Here is an 18355-nt window from a genome sequence, read left to right as displayed (position 1 = left end):
TTGTGCATATATACAGTACATACATCCTTTTAAATCGAAGCTTGTCCACAAATCGCCAACATGACACATCTGTATACAGGCAAGTCACTTGCTATGTCCGACATCTTACTTTCTTGTTGCAAGTCTCTCCCCTATTTCTTACAGTATAAAGTCCCGCATCAAAGGAGATTTTAGAGAATTGAAACTATTCCGCCCTTAAAATTCTGTCTCTTTTTCTCCGTCTTCGCTTTCTTCTAAGTAATATTCGTCATCTGTCGTTGTGTCTGAGTTGCTGTCCGAGGACTCTTCAAAGGTGCTGCTAAGGCTGGAGATATAACCCCGGGAGGGCAAATGCCCCCTGGGGGACAGGTTGTCCAGTGGTTCTAAAGGTGGGCTTGGAAAATTTGGAGAGGAAACACTGGGGGGTTTAGACATGCGTCTGGTATGTGGGGACAAAGGAGGTGTTAGGGGAGGAGTTGGGGGACTCACTAAATCCCAGTCAAAGTGACTCGTGTTCATGTCTCCCCAAAGATGGGGAGACTTTGAGGCTGTGGAGGCAGCAGGGGGACAAACAGGAACCCCTGAACTCCACTGAGCCAGACGGCTGGTCAGCGATCGAGGGAGAGATCTTGATCGGTCTTTACCCGCTTCACTGAGGAAATAGTACTGCATTAGGTAATTGGATTTTGGTCTTCGATTGCTTTTAATAGAAAGCCATGAATTCAAATCCTCATCAGCTCCTCCATAAGTTGATTCGGGTTCAGAAAGGTCACCTACACTCATGAACCTGGGCCCGGTGGAGATTCGTCCGGGCCTTGATGACCTACTGGAGAGAACTGAGCTCACAGAGAAGGACCTCCCAGGCTCAATGCCGTACTTTAAGTCAGCGTAGCAAGATGTGAGTTGTTCTTTGCTCTGCATTGGACCTCCACTTGGTCGACCTGTGGACACTTGGCTTTTCCTTGAACTCGCCAGGCTAATTCCCTCCCTGGGTTCACCTGGTGATAAGGACTCCATCCGGTTCTGCAGTTTTGGACTGTAGAACACACTATCGTCTACTACATCGGGTGAGGAATATGGCAAGAGCGGGGAAAGGGAGGATAATGGGGAGAAAGGACTTTTGGGACTTGATGTAGACTTACGAAACTTTGTAGTATGACTCGGACTTGGACTCCTATCTGGACACGGAAGGTACTGGTTTGTTGGTTGAACATCAAACTGGTGTGACATACATTGTAGTTTGTCTTGGTTAGCTTTAGGACTTGACTGGTTGGGCCAAATGAAGAATTTATCTTCTGTCATGGAGTTTTGCACAGATAAGGTTGGTATGATGGTGTGTCTGTTCTGTTCATGCTCTTCACCATCTTTTGTCCTTTTGTTGTCCTTCATCATGATCTTTTTCTGATCTTGCTCTAAAGTTATGTTACTCTCAATAGTGGCATCACTGGTACCACTCGGTTCACTGAATGAGAGCGTTTCCGAAGCTCGCCTCCATTTCCACGGAAATGAGGGATCATCTTCAGAGCGTCTTGTGCTGAAAGTTTGTTTCAGTTTGTTTAAAACCTGGTCCATTTTCCTATTAGTCTTGTTGGCTTTTTCTGATTCGGACATAAGTGACCTGGAGTTTGGTGTGCTGATACTCTTCTTGACAAAACGACGCCTCTTCGGGCTCTGCTTATTGTTGCTCTCTGACGAAAACAGTTTGAATTTACCCATTAGGCTCTCCTTCACTCGTTTGTTACAAACTTCATCATTAACAGACCGGCTGTCTGTTGAGCTGCTGCCACTTGAGCTGTGATTTGAATGACTCTCAGTTTCGTGAGACTGTTCACTTGCCATCTTAGATAAACATTGCAAAGGCTCTACTCTTGTGTTCTCTGAACCAAGACAAGATGAATCAATGTTGGTGCTTTGATACTTTTCATCATGCAGCGACTGAGGGATGACTCTAAATCTGTACTCGGGGCAATTCTGCTGATTACGGCTGATATTCTTGCAATTGTTGTTGGTATCATCTGTCAGTGAAACACTACTGAAGGAAATCTCATGTGATGAAATTTCATTCTGAAGAGGAGAACATTTAGATAGTTTCCTAGGTGGTGGTATTGGTTTGGACATGGGTAAAGCTGCATCTGCGACTGGATGAGAATGTAACTCATGATTTGGTCTATAATTTGAATCAAAGTTTTGGAACAGTGGGGACCTGGGAGTCGTTTTCTTAGTTTCACCACGGTTAGAAATGAGAGTAGAGTAAGGTGGGGGGCTGTAACGAATCTTGTACCCACTTGACAAGTCAGGAGGTGGGGAAGGACCAGTTGACAGGACTGAAACAGCCTGCAATGATACCGAACTCTGCAGTCTTTGCGAAACTGGGACAAGTCTGTCTCGACTAACAATCACTGCAGGATCAAGGCGTTGCTTGGATTGGTTGGAATGGCCCTCCTCTTTCGATACTTGATCAGTAGAGTCAGATGATGAAGAGTGATACTTTCCCTCTTTCCCTACCTGTGGGTTGGAAGACTTGGATGATGTAGTGCAAAGAGGGGTGTTTTTTGTGTTTTGACTACTCGATCTTAAAAAGGAGAAGATAGACGGTGATCTAATGGGTCGCTGAGACATTGAGCGAGGTAACGGAGAAGGAGCTGGACTGTCAGAGGGCTCAGAATTCTCACAGTCCTCCCACATGACATGCTTCACTCTCTTTCCATGTCCTGGGAGGCTGACATATTTTCTCTCCCTTTCTGTGTGGGTGGTTAAAATGCCTCCCACTTTGAGGCTTTTTGGATCAGTGTCAATCATGCTTGGACAGCTTGGGGTAGCAAAGGGTTTAGGAGTAGGAAGGGGTGCTCTTTGACAGGTTGGGTTGGCATTTGAAGGTGCGATAGATTCTGGACTACAATTATTTTCTGCAGGAATAAGACAGGGCATGGATTTTGGTCGGAAAGCCTTAGGGTTGGGGGAATAACTCCTTACAAAACCAAAAAATGGTGTTGTGGTAGATGGTTGGGATGTCGAACCATGGAATGATGTTGTCTTTATGGTGCTTTGGACTGAAGGACAAGCGTATTGGTGGTTTTGGTGATCATTTTGGGGACCACGGCCACTTTCAGAGGTGTCTACCTGACTCTTGAAAGTGCTGGTGGTATCAAGCAATGGAGAGTTCTGGTGTTGGGGAGAACGATGTGTGGCATTAACCCTGAGAGAGCATTGGTTATTTTGGTTCTCCGAGGGCCTGGATGACAATTCACTCCTATGTTCATTTAATGAGCCATTACTTGGGAGAGAAGTTGGTCCGTCAGGAAAACATGGAGACTTCTGTGGTTGCATTTTCTTTAATCTGGACTCAAGCAGTAGTTTGGCGAGCTTTACTTTGTCAATTGTGTCATCAGAATATTTCTCTTTACCACTTTGAGTTACTCCTCTTGGTGGCTTCCTCAAAAGGTTGCCATTGCAAACTGACTCTGCTGGACTGTTGCTACTATTATGAGAGATTTGACGGTTAAGACTATTCGTTAGGATAGAAGCTGCTGGATCACAATTGTTGTTACAAATAGGAATTAAGGGTGTGTTAGGCATGTTTTGGATACTGGATGTGTCTGTGAGAACTGGAGTGGAACTCCCTTGCTGGCCAGTTTTTTTCCACCTGGAAGATGAGGCCAATGGTGTGTTTGAGTCAAAGTGGGGAAGTCTTGGTGCAGACACTGGGCTGTCTGACAAAAGATTTAGGTTTCTGCCTGAACCCCTCCAATTGTGGGCCCTTTCTGATGCCCGTCTACTGAGCAATGAATCACTTGGCTGTGTTCTGTTCATTGTTGGCGGTGGTTTGGCAAAGGGTGTGTCATTTGTGACTTTATTTATGGGTACAGTTGAAAGAAAGCTTGTTTTGCCTCTTGCGTGGTGATTAGACAGCAATGAGGAACCAACTGGGTGACTTTCAGGTGGTCTTGAAGAAATGGACAAAGAGGGAAGAGACATAAACAGTTCTTGCCCAGGTTTGGCAAATGAATGCGAGAGATGTGTTGAGAAAAGTTTTGCATTTTGATCACTCTTCAGAGGTACTTCAGAAGGAGCCGGGCTAGGATTAGATTTCCCTTTTTGACTGTTTAATCTTCTTAATGACAGAAGAAGACTGCTTGTTGTTGGTTTGGAACTCATAGATGAGTGTCGCACCTGAGGACCAGCTTGCAAATTTCTGTTTTGAGGATTTGCATCCATGGTCATTCTTGCTTCTGCTTTATTGTCCACTGTCTCTTTTATATCCAACTCGGTTGTACAGAAAACTTTATTCTTTGAATCATAGTCCATGTTTGGAGGACCACTCTTAGCTGACCAGCTCTTAGCTGACCAGCTCCTTGAGTTCTGCCTGGTACACTGAAATGGAACTCTTGACGGGGCTTGCGATATGTTGTACACACTCTCTACATCCTTTTGAGTGTGATCCTGTGAAAGAGAGTCTTCCCCACCTTGAAGATTTGCCAGGGTTTCTAAACTCCCAGTTGACTCGAATCTCTTGGACCGTCGAAGTCGGCCAGTCCAATTTGGAGCCAGAACAGTCACCATAGCAGAAGACAACATGGCTCCACTGGGGTCAGACTGCTCTTCAACATTACCTTGGTCCTTTAATGTTTGCTCTAACTCAGAGTAACCACTCAATCTTTGCTGCAATTGACATATACTTCTGGCTTCATGGCAAACTACAAGAATCTCTTGGTCTTGTTTGACCAGAAATGTTTTTTTCTCTGGTAATGGAAAATCCCTGGTTACATTTCTTGAGGTGTCTGGCAGTGGAGTTGGCCCAATCACCTGTCAAAACAAAAACTATTTAATAGGTAATCCAAACACCTGTACTGTAAACAGAAATACACAGCATAGACCACCACAATCTCCCCTAAAATGGTAGCAGTATTCTCAAGGGATAACGACAATAGAAATCACACTTTGATATAAATGAGATTAGTCAGTGTGCAGCTTGTATAGATTATATCTTAACTGATTTTTTCATGCATCACGATTGGGACGTGGACTATTCTAAATCGACAGATAAATGTCCAAATGTCAATTATTTATGTATGTTAAAGTAATATACTGTAGAGAGTTTAGTGCGCACACACACAAGGAAGGAGAAAGGGAAGACGAGCTATGCTCGCTGCGGCGCTAAGGTACCTTGAATGTGAAGTAGTGAAACAACAAAAATAATAAATGCTTTGTAAATGTCAACATTACAACAGAGTAAATAGAAGATAAAATTAGCAAGTAAAAGAGAGAGAATACTATTGACAGTAACCGGCTAAACTTTCCGCCATACAGTTGATATGACTGGGTAGATAGATGACACAGCCACAAATGTATTGCGACTCAGGGCAAAGTGTCCGGCATTCCGTGGTTTTAGAAGTTACAAAATTCTAACTAAGATGCCTGCTCGCCAAGTAAAGATGTTTATTTATTTTATTACTTAGACTTAGACAAACTTTATTGATCCACAAGGGAAATTGTTTGACATAGTAGCTCAATTACTATTACAAGAGGGGGAAAAAAGATAAATAAAACACTCTCGGGAAAAAACAAGACAGTGAGTTTCTTTGTTTTGTTTTGCCCTTTTGTCCAAGCAAATACAGTTCTCACCTATCTAGTCGTTCATATGTATATTTATAGTCGTGGGCCGTCAGGGCCAGCAAGGCCTTCTTTGCCGGCCTAACATAACCAGAAATCATGATCATAATTAAAGATACAATTATTTTTTTAATTTATTTTCCCTAAATATCTAAAAGTATTCATATTCTCTTCATGTCATATTATGCTCGTTCCAGTGCTGTTGTTTTTAGGTTAGCGTTTGTATCCAATCAGAATTCAGCTAGCTTATGTTGCCATGCTGTACGAAATCTGCACGGGGCCTTCAGAATCAACAATGCGGGCGTGCGCTGTAAGTGAACGGGGACATAGAGTGGCTAGACAATTGCGATAGCCAATCAGATCACGAGTTGTTGTCAGTAAGGCCTTTTAGATGGCCTCACGTTCAACGGGATATTTACGCGTCCTGTGTTTGGATACTCACTAGGACCGTTAGCGTATGAATTTGAGAACACACAGAGTTGATAGACAGTTGGGATAGTTAATCAGATCACAAGTTGTTGACAGTAGCCTATCTAAGTAGCCTGACGTTAACAAGACTGTGATTAGATACTCACTTGTCATTCCAAAGTGAGTATCCATTCACAAGTTTCAATTTAGCAGGAAGCAGGAAGTGTTGCGTTGCGTTGATTAGGTGGCAGATATATATTTGCAAGGCCATTTTCAACAAGGATATATAGAGAGAAGCTACATCTTGTGAGACGATGTCGGCCAACCCCGGAAGCTAGCTCAGCTGTTCTGGCGATGAAATGGGGAAATGCCCTCCATTTCAACTCGAATCAGCCGACTACGAGGAGTACCACTGGCTTATACGGCGTCGAATGGGTACTACAAATTGTGAGTTCAAATATTTAATTTTTTCACTTTTAATATGTTTTTTGCCATTTTAATTTTGACAGTACTACATAAGATATGTTTTAATTGCTGATGCGGGTTAATTGATTTTTAGATGCGCCAGAAAATAACTCATTTTGTACACTGTTGAGGTGATTCAATGCGCAGTTCCTGTATAGTATTTCTCCAGCAATGGTCATGTGGTGAAAATAAATGATGGTATTTTGAGAGGTAATCATTGAAGTCGAACATCACTGAAAGCCTAGGTGGGAAACGCACGGCCTGCCACCGATATTTACGCTATTCGTGCCCCATCTGAAAACTAGGAATGACGCAATACCTTTTATGTCAGGAGCCAAAGGAGAAACCTTTTAAGAATATAATTAATCATTTAATACAAAACATGTATCATACATAATTATATACAATATAGTAAACATTATGCATTGTTAATATACAATATAATAACTAAAAATGCTGAAACAATCTATACAGTTATAACTTAATCATAGTCCCCGAATCTTAAATCGAATTGAAAGGTGCACTAAGATTCTTATTTCTCGCTGCAGCCCCATAATTGGTGCTGTCAAGTGAGTAAAAATGTTTAATCAGATTATTCACAGTGTTGTGGTCGATTGATTTGGAGTAATCATGATTAATTAGGATACATTTTAGTCTATATTACGGTAATCGAGTTGCACGAAGAAAGACATTAAAGAAAGGAGGAAATATATTTGCGCATATTGTTATTAAACACCATTAACATCATGTTTGTGATCACAAAAAAACCTAAACAAAAATGTATCCACATTAATGTGGACTTGTTACCCCTTCTGTGTTATAAATGTGCTATTTTAAGATGGAAGTGTTTCGGTGAAAATAAAATGTCTTCCTACAGACTGTTCCATCATGGTATTTTGTCATCATATTTCCCATGGAGAAGGCCAACGTGCTGTTTACATCTTCTACATTGACTTGTTTGGCGTAGCAGCCTGTCACTACTTGTCAATTTGTGAATGTGCAAACTTTGCCAGAAATGTTTCAGACATTTTGAGTCCCTCTGTGCTGCGGATAGCTTAACTGTCTTAATTTTTGATCTGATAAATGATGATGGGTTAATTTGCACTGAACCATTCATTTTGACATCCCTGAATACAATATAACAAGTGAAATACAACTACAAACCCCGTTTCCATAGGAGTTGGGAAATTGTGTTAGATGTAAATATAAACGGAATACAATTATTTGCAAATCATTTTCAACCTATATTCCGTTGAATATGCTACAAAGACAACATATTTGATGTTTAAACTGATAAACATTTTTTTTGTGCAAATAATCATTAACTTTAGAATTTGATGCCAGCAACACGTGACAAAGAAGTTGGGAAAGGTGGCAATAAATACTGATAAAGTTGAGGAATGCTCATCAAACACTTATTTGGAACTTCCCTCAGGTGTGCAGGCTAATTGGAACAGGTGGGTGCCATGATTGGGTATAAAAACAGCTTCCCAAAAAATGCTCAGTCTTTCACAAGAAAGGATGGGGCGAGGTACACCCTTTTCTCCACAACTGCGTGAGCAAATAGTCAAACAATTTAAGAACAACGTTTCTCAAAGTGCAATTGCAAGAAATTTAGGGATTTCAACATCTATGGCCGGAAACCAACATTGAATGACCATGACCTTCGATCCCTCAGACGGCACTGTATCAAAAACCGACATAAATCTTTAAAGGATATCACCACATGGGCTCAGGAACACTTCAGAAAACCACTATCACTAAATAGAGTTTGTCGCTACATCTGTAAGTGCAAGTTAAAGCTCTACTACGCAAAGCGAAAGCCATTTATCAACAACATCCAGAAACGCCGCCGGCTTCTCTGGGCCCGAGATCATCTAAAATGGACTCATGCAAAGTGGAAAAGTGTTCTGTGGTCTGACGAGTCCACATTTCAAATTGTTTTTGGAAATATTCGACATTGTGTCATCCGGACCAAAGGGGAAGCGAACCATCCAGACTGTTATCAACGCAAAGTTCAAAAGCCAGCATCTGTGATGGTATGGGGGTGCATTAGTGCCGAAGGCATGGGTAACTTACAAATCTGTGAAGGCACCATTAATGCTGAAAGGTACATACAGGTTTTGGAACAACATATGCTGCCATCTAAGCGCTGTCTTTTTCCATGGACGCCCCTGCTTATTTCAGCAAGACAATGCCAAGCCACATTCAGCACGTGTTACAACAGCGTGGCTTCGTAAAAAAAAGAGTGCGGGTACTTTCCTGGCCCGCCTTCAGTCCAGACCTGTCTCCCATCGAAAATGTGTGGTGCATTATGAAGCGTGAAATACGACAGCGGAGACCCCGGAGTGTTGAACGACTGAAGCTCTACATAAAACAAGAATGGGAAATAATTCCACTTTCAAAGCTTCAACAATTAGTTTCCTCAGTTCCCAATCGTTTTTTGAGTGTTGTTAAAAGAAAAGATGATGTAACACAGTGGTGAACATACCCTTTCCCAACTACTTTGGCACGTGTTGCAGCCATGAAATTCTAAGTTAATTATTATTTGCAAAAAAAATTAAAGTTTATGAGTTTGAACATCAAATATCTTGTCTTTGTAGTGCATTCAATTGAATATGGGTCGAAAAGGACTTGCAAATCATTGTATTCCGTTTATATTTACATCTAACATAATTTCCCAACTCATATGGAAACGGGGTTTGTAATATATATAATTTTTGCCCCATGTTATTATCTCAAGGACTGTGTTCCAAATAAAAAAATACCAGTCCGCTAGACAATCCCAATTAGAAAATTCAGATTTTTTTCTCTTTTTAGTTGGTCATGACCTCTGCAGTTGGCATTGTTCCAGCAGTTGGATGAGTTACGGGCCCTCCAGATAAACTTAAGAGCAGAGTATCCACACCTCGAACTGGCCACGCTTTAGTCACAGTCCATAATCCAAAATCCTATCAACTCCCCTTCTTGCAATTGTACTTAAAAGAAAGCAGCATCGAGAAAATGAGTCGAGCAGTCACGCACCCGTGCGTGACTGCTCGCTGTTTCGAGAAAGCTTAGTATCGTTCTATCTGTGTGCTTTTAATTGTTCTGCAGCTTTCTTTACTACTTCCTAAACATATTTAGTAGTACTATTTGACTTGCAAATCACCCGATCTCTGTCTCACCACCCCTCCCGTAGCTAGCTAGCGCGGAGAAAGGCGGCGCCGGTCGTCGGTCGGAAGGAAGCTACTCCCGCACACCGTGACCACGACTTCCCGGAAGACAGCAGGAACTTCGCTCGGTGACAGAAAACTCCGTGAGTATGACTTCCTGCGCGTCGTGCACCTTACTCACGGAGAGGCTGGCTCTGCTAGAGGGCCGTGTCCGCCAGTTAGAGCAGAGTAATCTCGTAACTTTAGATGTTGCGGACACATCTGCTAGCATTAGCTGTAGCGAGCTAACTAGCCCAGTCTGTAGTAGTCCTGAGCGGCCTACAAGCTACGGTGTACCGGTTGAGACGCATAATAGATTTAGCTCTTTAGCTAGTCCTACACCCCAGTCTACCGGGCACCACACCTTAGTCATAGGGGACTCCATCACCCGAAACATAAAGCTTAGCAAACCAGCCACAATTAAGTGTATTCCCGGGGCCAGAGCACCTGACATTGACGCTAATCTTAAGGAGCTAACTCGCAACAGGCCTAGTAAACACGTACAACAGGCTAATCACACCACTAGTTATGCGAATATAGTTGTACACGTTGGCTCCAATGACACTAGAATGAGACAATCAGAGATTACAAAGAGAAACATAGCCAGGACTTGTGATCTCGCTAGAAAGATGTCCAGGCATCGAGTAATTGTCTCTGGCCCCCTGCCTGCGAGAGGCAATGATGAGAGATATAGCAGATTAGTCTCGCTTAACAAGTGGCTGGCTAGCTTCTGTAGACAACAGGGACTAACGTTTATTGATAATTGGCCCTCTTTCTGGGGCAAACCAGGCTTGCTGATGAGAGATGGCCTTCACCAGAAAGGCGCCATCATCCTGCCTAAAAACATAGACTACTGTTTAAGTCACACTTGACTAACTACACTAGAGCAAGCCCGGTCACAGGCAATTACAGAGCCTGCTAGTCCGGGTGAGGAGTCAGTTAAGATAGAACTAGCCAGCGCCAGGCTGGATAATCCCTGTATGCATAGCAATTCTCTTAGAATAATACACAACTCACATAATGTTTTTTCTGTTGTGACTGTGTCAGAGGTAGATATGCATTCTACTGAGGTGGCAAATTATGATCCGTTCAGTTTATCGCAGCACCAAGCAAACAATCTGAAAATTCTCGTCATATCAATTCCTAGATATGGTCGGAACTATTTAAAGTGCACTACGCATAATAAATGCAACATTATTAATATTGCTACTACGGATAATTTCAACAAAAACTCGTCAAAACAGCCCAATACTTATAATATGGGCTTTTTAAACATAAGATCATTGTCTCCCAAAACGTTATTAGTTAATGAGGTCATTAGAGACAACAATCTTAACGTCATTGGTCTTAGCAAAACCTGGCTCAAACCAGACGATTTTTTTGCGCTAAATGAGGCATCTCCTCCTAACTATACGAATGCACATATTGCCCGTCCCCTCAAAAGGGGTGGGGGGGTCGCACTAATATACAATGAAAACTTTAACCTTACCCCTAACCTAAATAATAAATATAAATCATTTGAGGTGCTTACTATGAGGTCTGTCACACCGCTGCCTCTCGACCTGGCTGTTATCTACCGCCCCCCAGGGCCCTACTCGGACTTTATCAATGAATTCTCAGAGTTTGTTGCTCATCTAGTGACGCACGCCGACAATATAATCATAATGGGGGACTTTAATATCCATATGAATACCCCATCGGACCCTCAGTGCGTGGCGCTCCAGACTATAATTGATAGCTGTGGTCTTACACAAATAATAAATAAACCTACGCATCGCAACGGTAATACGATAGATCTAGTGCTGGTCAGGGGTGTCACTACCTCCAAAGTTATGGTACTCCCGTATACTAAAGTAATGTCCGATCATTACCTTATAAAATTCGAAGTTCTGACTCATTGTCAAAAAGCTAATAATAATAATAACTGCTATAGCAGCCGCAACATTAATGCTGCCACATCGATGACTCTTGCTGACCTACTGCCTTCGGTAATGGCACCATTCCCAAATTATGTCGGCTCTATTGATAACCTCACTAACAACTTTGACAATGCCCTGTGCGAAACCATTGATAGTATAGCACCGCTAAAACAAAAAAAGGCCCCTAAAAGGCGCACCCCATGGTTTACAGAAGAAACTACAGCTCATACATTATCATGTAGAAAGCTGGAACGCAAATGGCGCGTGACGAAGCTTGAGGTTTTCCATCAAGCATGGAGTGATAGTTTAATAACTTATAAACGCATGCTTACCTTAGCTAAAGCTAAATATTACTCAAATCTCATCCGCCTCAACAAAAACGACCCTAAATTTTTGTTTAGTACAGTAGCATCGCTAACTCAACAAGGGACTCTTCCCAATAGCTCCACCCACTCGGCAGATGACTTTATGAATTTCTTTAATAAGAAAATTGAACTCATTAGAAAGGAGATTAAAGACACCACATCCCAGCTACAACTGGGTTCTATTAACACAGATACGACTGTATATACGACGGATACTGCAATCCAAAATAGTCTGTCTTTTTGATGAATTAACATTAGAGGAACTATTACGGCGTGTAAGTGGGATAAAACAAACAACATGTTTACTTGACCCACTAACCTGGGAAACTTATCAAGGAGCTTTTTGTATTATTAGGTCCATCAGTGCTAAATATTATAAACTTATCACTTTCCTCTGGCACTGTTCCCCTAGCGTTCAAAAAAGTGGTTATTCATCCTCTGCTCAAAAGACCTAACCTCGATGCTGACCTCATGGTAAATTACTGACCGGTGTCCCACCTTCCGTTTATTTCGAAAATCCTCGAAAAAATTGTCGCACAGCAGCTAAATGAACTCTTAGTGTAACAATCTCTGTGAACCTTTTCAATCCGGTTTCAGGGCAAATCACTCTACGGAGACAGGTTACCCACATATGCGGTCCTCTCCAAGGTTTTTCATAGTCATTCACATCGAGGTCCTACTGGGGTGAGTTTTTCCTTGCCCTTATGTGGGCTCTGTACCGAGGATTTCGTTGTGGCTTGTGCAGCCCTTTGAGACACTTGTGATTTAGGGCTATATAAATAAACATTGATTAAAAATAAACATTGAGAAAATGTAATTCTGACTTACAGGTAATGTGTCTGTCTGTTCCCAAGGTGTACCTCACTGAAATATTCAGACCTTGACAAACTGGTTATCACACCCCGTGCTTTCTTTATTATTCCTAAAATAACAACCTATCTTGAGATGCTTTCAAGAGTAGGCTACACAATTCATGTGTCGGGCTCCTATCTCTTATTACAGTGCCTTTATTTGTAAATGTGTTATTTCTACATACAATGTAATTGTATGTTCTTTAGAAATGTGTTTTTGGTCTATGTCACAGGTGTCAAACTGAAGGTTAATCGATCGACCCCAGCTGCACTCGGGCGGAAAGCAGGGTGCTAGACAAGTCGCCACTTCATTGTAGGGCCAACACAGATAGACAGACAAACATTTACCATGACATGCACACACACAAGGCCAATTTAGTGTTGCCAATCAGCATATCCTCACATGCATGTCTTTGGAGGTTAGAGGAGGGCTGAGTACCCAGAGAGAACCCACGCAGTCATAGGTAGAACATGAAAACTCCACACAGAAATATTACAACCCAGGACCTTCTCATTGTGAGCCACGGGCGCTAACCACTGATAAGAAAATAGACCAACCCCAACTCCAACCCAGTTCTAACTATACAATACTTATGATGCAAATTTACAAAGCGATTGAGATAACATACAAATACAATACTTAATACTACTTAAATGCAATTATTCAAAAAAATAAAACAAGAATTAATAAAAGCAACAGTATCAATAATACTGATAACATTTGATTTATGTTTTTAATCCAGAAAATGATTCTGGAGCAAGTTATCCATCAACACTGTGGTACCATTTATGGTAATACACTGTAAAAACAACAACCGTAGGCTTTACCGCAAAAAACAGTGGTATTGTTTTACCATTTACAGCGATATACGTAAAAAACATTGTAAATTGTATGGTAAAATTCTGGCAACTGAGCAGTCAGTTTTATAATTTAGAGCTGTGTATGTAAAAAAATATATAATTCAAATAAATCGGCAATTGTGTAATAATATCATGAGGCAAATCCTTATACATTTATTTTCATATATTATTTATAAATTATTCACTGTTACAAATGGCCCCATATAACTGTGATATGGCCCTCAATGAAAACGACTTTGACACCCCTAGTCTATTTATTTTGTCAGAGTTACAAATGTCCTGATTTGCAACAGACATATGCCCACTGCACAGATTGCTGGTTCCCAGGAGGATATTAGACAATCAAAATTAAATAACAAATCTGAGCACATTAATACGATAACTAATATGATGCTTACCTGAGAGCTGCAGCCAAAAGTATTCCTCCTTTGTGACTCATCTGAACTGGAAGAACAGGAGAAAGCAGATTGTTGGTTCGAGATATAATATGAGGTCATTCATTTTATAAGTAGGGTGTAAAACGGGAGATTACTTAAGTGCGATTTATTTTAGAAAAGAGAGAACTATATTGAACTACAGAGCACTTATGTACGGGAATGTGAACGTTTTTCAGCCATTAGACATCAAACTTTCGGGGCAGCAATGCAGAGGAACACGGTGGCCGGCATTCCTCTGCACTAAAGAGTTTTCGCACTCTGAAGTCACACCCCATACCCATTTAAAAAAAAAACCACTTAGCAGGAATGTGTGTGTTACATAGTTGCACAAACATCACACTGTGCTACACCGGATCTCCCTCTCTCGCTCCCACACACAGTGCCAGATGTCTAAAAAAGGACATGATCCATGATATGTAAGAAGTGCAGGTGGAAAACATTCAGTTAAAGGGCGTGTTGCTTCTCTTCAATGGGTAATTATTGTCCATTGTTATTTCTGTGTGCGCACACACACACACACACACACACACACACACACACACACACACACACACACACACACACACACACACACACACACACACACACACACACACACACACACTAAATGTGCCACAAACAACAAACAATCCTATGACATCCGAGCTAAAAGGACCTTTCATATCTTTGAACTGCATTTCATGGGTGGAACGCTTTAAAGACATGTGATTATGTTTATATTTCCACTTTAACCTGAAACGTTTTCATAAAAGGACGGTGCCGTATTTTTCTATAACTGACGTTTCAGATGGCATATGATGGATTTTTGTTTTATTCTTAATGTTTTTTGGAAAATGATTCATTACGTTTGAATTAAAACGGGCAATTAATTATAACTGCAGTACAAATAAGTCTAATAATTATAATATAATATATTCAGGGATGTAAGTACCCTCTCAGAAAAAAAAAAAAAAATTAAGAGAGAAAAAGGAAAATACCTATCAGCAGAAAGTGCTGCCACACAAACCCGAAATACATTTTTGAAAATCAAGACTACATTTCCTGCAATTGGGTGCATTTCTACACTATATTTTACCTTTAGGTTTATCCTCATCGACCAACCTCTTTTGGTTGTCTTTTTGACACTTACATGTCCCATGTAATGTACCACAGAATGTTTATTTTTTTTTAGTAAATAGTATACCAACGGGCAGCACGGTGGTAGAGGGGTTAGTGCATCTGCCTCACAATACGAAGGTCCTGAGTAGTCTTGGGTTCAATCCCTGGCTCGGGATCTTTCTGTGTGGAGTTTGCATGTTCTCCCTGTGACTGCGTGGGTTCTCTCCGGGTACTCCGGCTTCCTCCCACTTTCAAAGACATGCACCTGGGGATAAGTTGATTGGCAACACTAAATTGGCCCTATTGTGTGAATGTTGTCTGTCTATCTGTGTTGGCCCTGCGATGAGGTGGCGACTTGTCCAGGGTGTACCCCGTCTTCTACCCGATTGTAGCTGAGATAGGCTCCAGCGCCCCCCCGCGACCCCAAAGGGAATAAGCGGTAGAAAATGGATGGATGGATGGTTTACCAACATTCTTGTTATTAACATTTTATGGTAAAATTCTATAACATGCATGCAGAGGACTCAGAAAATGTTTCCCATTTGGCAACGTTATCCTGTAGCCACGCCCCCCTCCAGTAATATACTTCCGGTGTTGTCACCTCGGTTTACACTCCGTCACGTCAAAAATATACCTTCTTGCTGGCTACTAATAAATACTAACAGTAATAATAATTTATAATAACATTATTATTATTATTATTATTAATAACTAGATGAAGCAATTTCTGATGGAATGTAGAATTAATGTAAGAATAGTTTGAATGTAAAAATGGATTGAATGTTGAAATGGTTTAAATGGAGAAATTGTTTAATTGAATAAAAGGTTTGAATGTTGACGAGCTGATCCTGAACTGATATGCTAATGGGCTGTAGAAATGGTTTGAAGGTTAAAATAGTTTAAAAGTTAAAAATGGTTTGAATGGTGAAGAGCAGAAGTTGTACTGAAATGTAGTATGAATCTTGAAATGCTATCTGTTGGTAGAGCGAGATGGGTTAGCATACGTCAAAGAGGGTATAAAGTAACAGAATATATGATTATTAGCTCTAAATGTAAAAAAAAAAGGCTAAAATGCTGGTATACAAAGTTAGCATACTAACTTTGGGTACAGCTAACATACTTCTAAGATGGTGACAAGTAACTAAATTCATGTTATTTGATTGAAAAGTACACAGTTAACTTAAATGCAAGCAACAAAATGTTAGCAATGCTGACAATAGCATGATAACAGGGGAACAGCTAGCATACTCTTAACATAGCACCAAGTAACAAAACCTATAATTATTATCTTAAAACACATAAAACTAGCAAAAATTCTAGCATATAACGTTAGTGTGCTGTTATAATGCTAACATTACCATGCCAACAGATGAAGGGCGAGCAAATCTTTAAGATGGCACCAAAAAACAGAATCCATGAAGATACGGTTAAAAAGTACAAAATTAGCTGAAATGGGAGCATAAAACGTTAGCATGCTAACATTAGAATGGTGACAGGGGAACAGCTAACATACTTCTAAGGTGGCACCAAGTAACGAAAACCATGATTATTTGGTTAAAAAGTATGAAATTAGCTAAAATGCTAATATAACACTTTAGTATGCTAACATTAACATGCTAACAGGGGAGCAGCTATGATGCTTTTAAGATGGCACCAAGTGACAATGATTATTAGGGTAAAAAGGATAAAATTAGCTAAAATCCTAGCATAAATCCTTGGCATGCTAATTTTAGCATGGTAACCGTGGAATAGCTAGCATACTTCAAAAATGGCGCCTTGTAACTCAATTCCTAATTATTAGATTAAAAGGCACAAAATTAATTAAAATGCTAGCATAAAATGTTACCATGCCAATGTTACCATGTTAACATTGACATGCTAACAGGGAAACAGCTAGCATACTTCTAAAATGGCGCCAAGTAACAAAATCCATGATTATTAGGGTAAAAAGTATAACATTAGCTAACATGCTAGCATAAAACAGTAGCATGCTAAAATTAACATGGTAATAGCATATTTCCAAGATGTTTTCAAACAACTAAAGCCATGATAAAATGTTCATGCATGTTCCTTACATGTTAGCAAGCTAACGTTAACATGCTAATATTAGCATGCTAACATTAACATGCTTACAGGGGACAGGAATTGTTTGAATTGGTTGAAAAATGCGGAAATTGTGGGAGTTTAAAAAAAATTGCCTATTCATTTTCAATGGCGAAAATGTCTCGGAAAAGTGGGAATTCTAGGAAATTTGGGAATTTTTTGAAATATGTTGAAGAAGTCCCAACACTTCCTGTATGGGCTGAACATTTTGAAGTTGGAATGGTGTGAATTGGATGAACAGAGATGAAGTTATGCTGAGCCAAAAAATGGCGGAATAGGAATAATAATAATAAAAAATAGATGAAAAATGGTGTAAAGTCTTATATAACAATAATAATAATAATAATAATAATAATAATAATAATAATAATAATAATAATAACTAACAATGTCCGAAATTCAATCACCTGAAATATGATTAGCAGCAAAAGTGGACAGCCGTCAACGTTGTGGCTCGGAGGCGACAACAAGCAAGCTCGCTCAATGGTTAGCTCACTAACGAGCTTGTTTCGGTCCTCCTGGTCGTCTTTCCATCCTGCAACTCAGTGCGGCCTTTCGGCAAGAGAAACAGCGAGTACCTGTGGCTGAGGCAAGTGTTCAACAAATTTTGTTTGGATCGTATTTTTGTTTATATTTCATCTAAAAAACGCGGAAGTAATATTTTGACGTGAAAATTAATTTTTTAAAAGGTGGATTTCCGCGTTTTTGTGGACATTTAACATGCCTGTACATTAGCATAGTAATAAAAAAGGGATTATCTAACTTTAGAAGGGACACATATTACAATATGGCTACCTAAAAAATGCATACAGTAGAACATCGATTTACGAACCCTTTATTGTACAAACCACAGACCAAATAAAAATGTGCTTTTTGTACAAACTTCGTTTCAGTGTACGAACGTTTCTACCACCTGCACAGCCGTTTTATGGTGGGTGATCTCCAGTGTTCATTCAGTCAGCACAGCATTGCTGTCGTCAGCTACTGTGCTATTTTCTGTGCTTTGTAAATGTTTTTTTAGCCTCTTTTACAGCCTTTTTCTAGTTTAGTTAGCTCAGAAAATAA

At 40.4% G+C, this 18355-nt stretch overlaps 1 protein-coding gene across 1 annotated transcript in view; it reads right to left on the bottom strand.

Annotated features, from left to right (window-relative positions):
* Positions 1–18355, bottom strand: part of LOC133609759 (uncharacterized) — a 28450-nt gene that overhangs the window by 1529 nt on the left and 8566 nt on the right. The window contains exons 4-5 of the mRNA XM_061965654.2: positions 14051–14096; positions 1–4782 (exon numbers count right to left, since the gene is read on the bottom strand). The exon at positions 1–4782 is cut by the window's left edge and continues 1529 nt beyond it. Of these exons, the coding sequence (XP_061821638.2) occupies positions 196–4782; positions 14051–14096 (4633 nt within the window). The 3' untranslated portion in view covers positions 1–195. The remainder of the gene's footprint in view (positions 4783–14050; positions 14097–18355) is intronic.

The sequence above is a fragment of the Nerophis lumbriciformis genome, linkage group LG07 (assembly GCF_033978685.3).
Source record: "Nerophis lumbriciformis linkage group LG07, RoL_Nlum_v2.1, whole genome shotgun sequence".
Classification (NCBI taxonomy): Eukaryota; Metazoa; Chordata; class Actinopteri; order Syngnathiformes; family Syngnathidae; genus Nerophis; species Nerophis lumbriciformis.
This window is presented reverse-complemented; position numbering and strand designations above follow the sequence as displayed.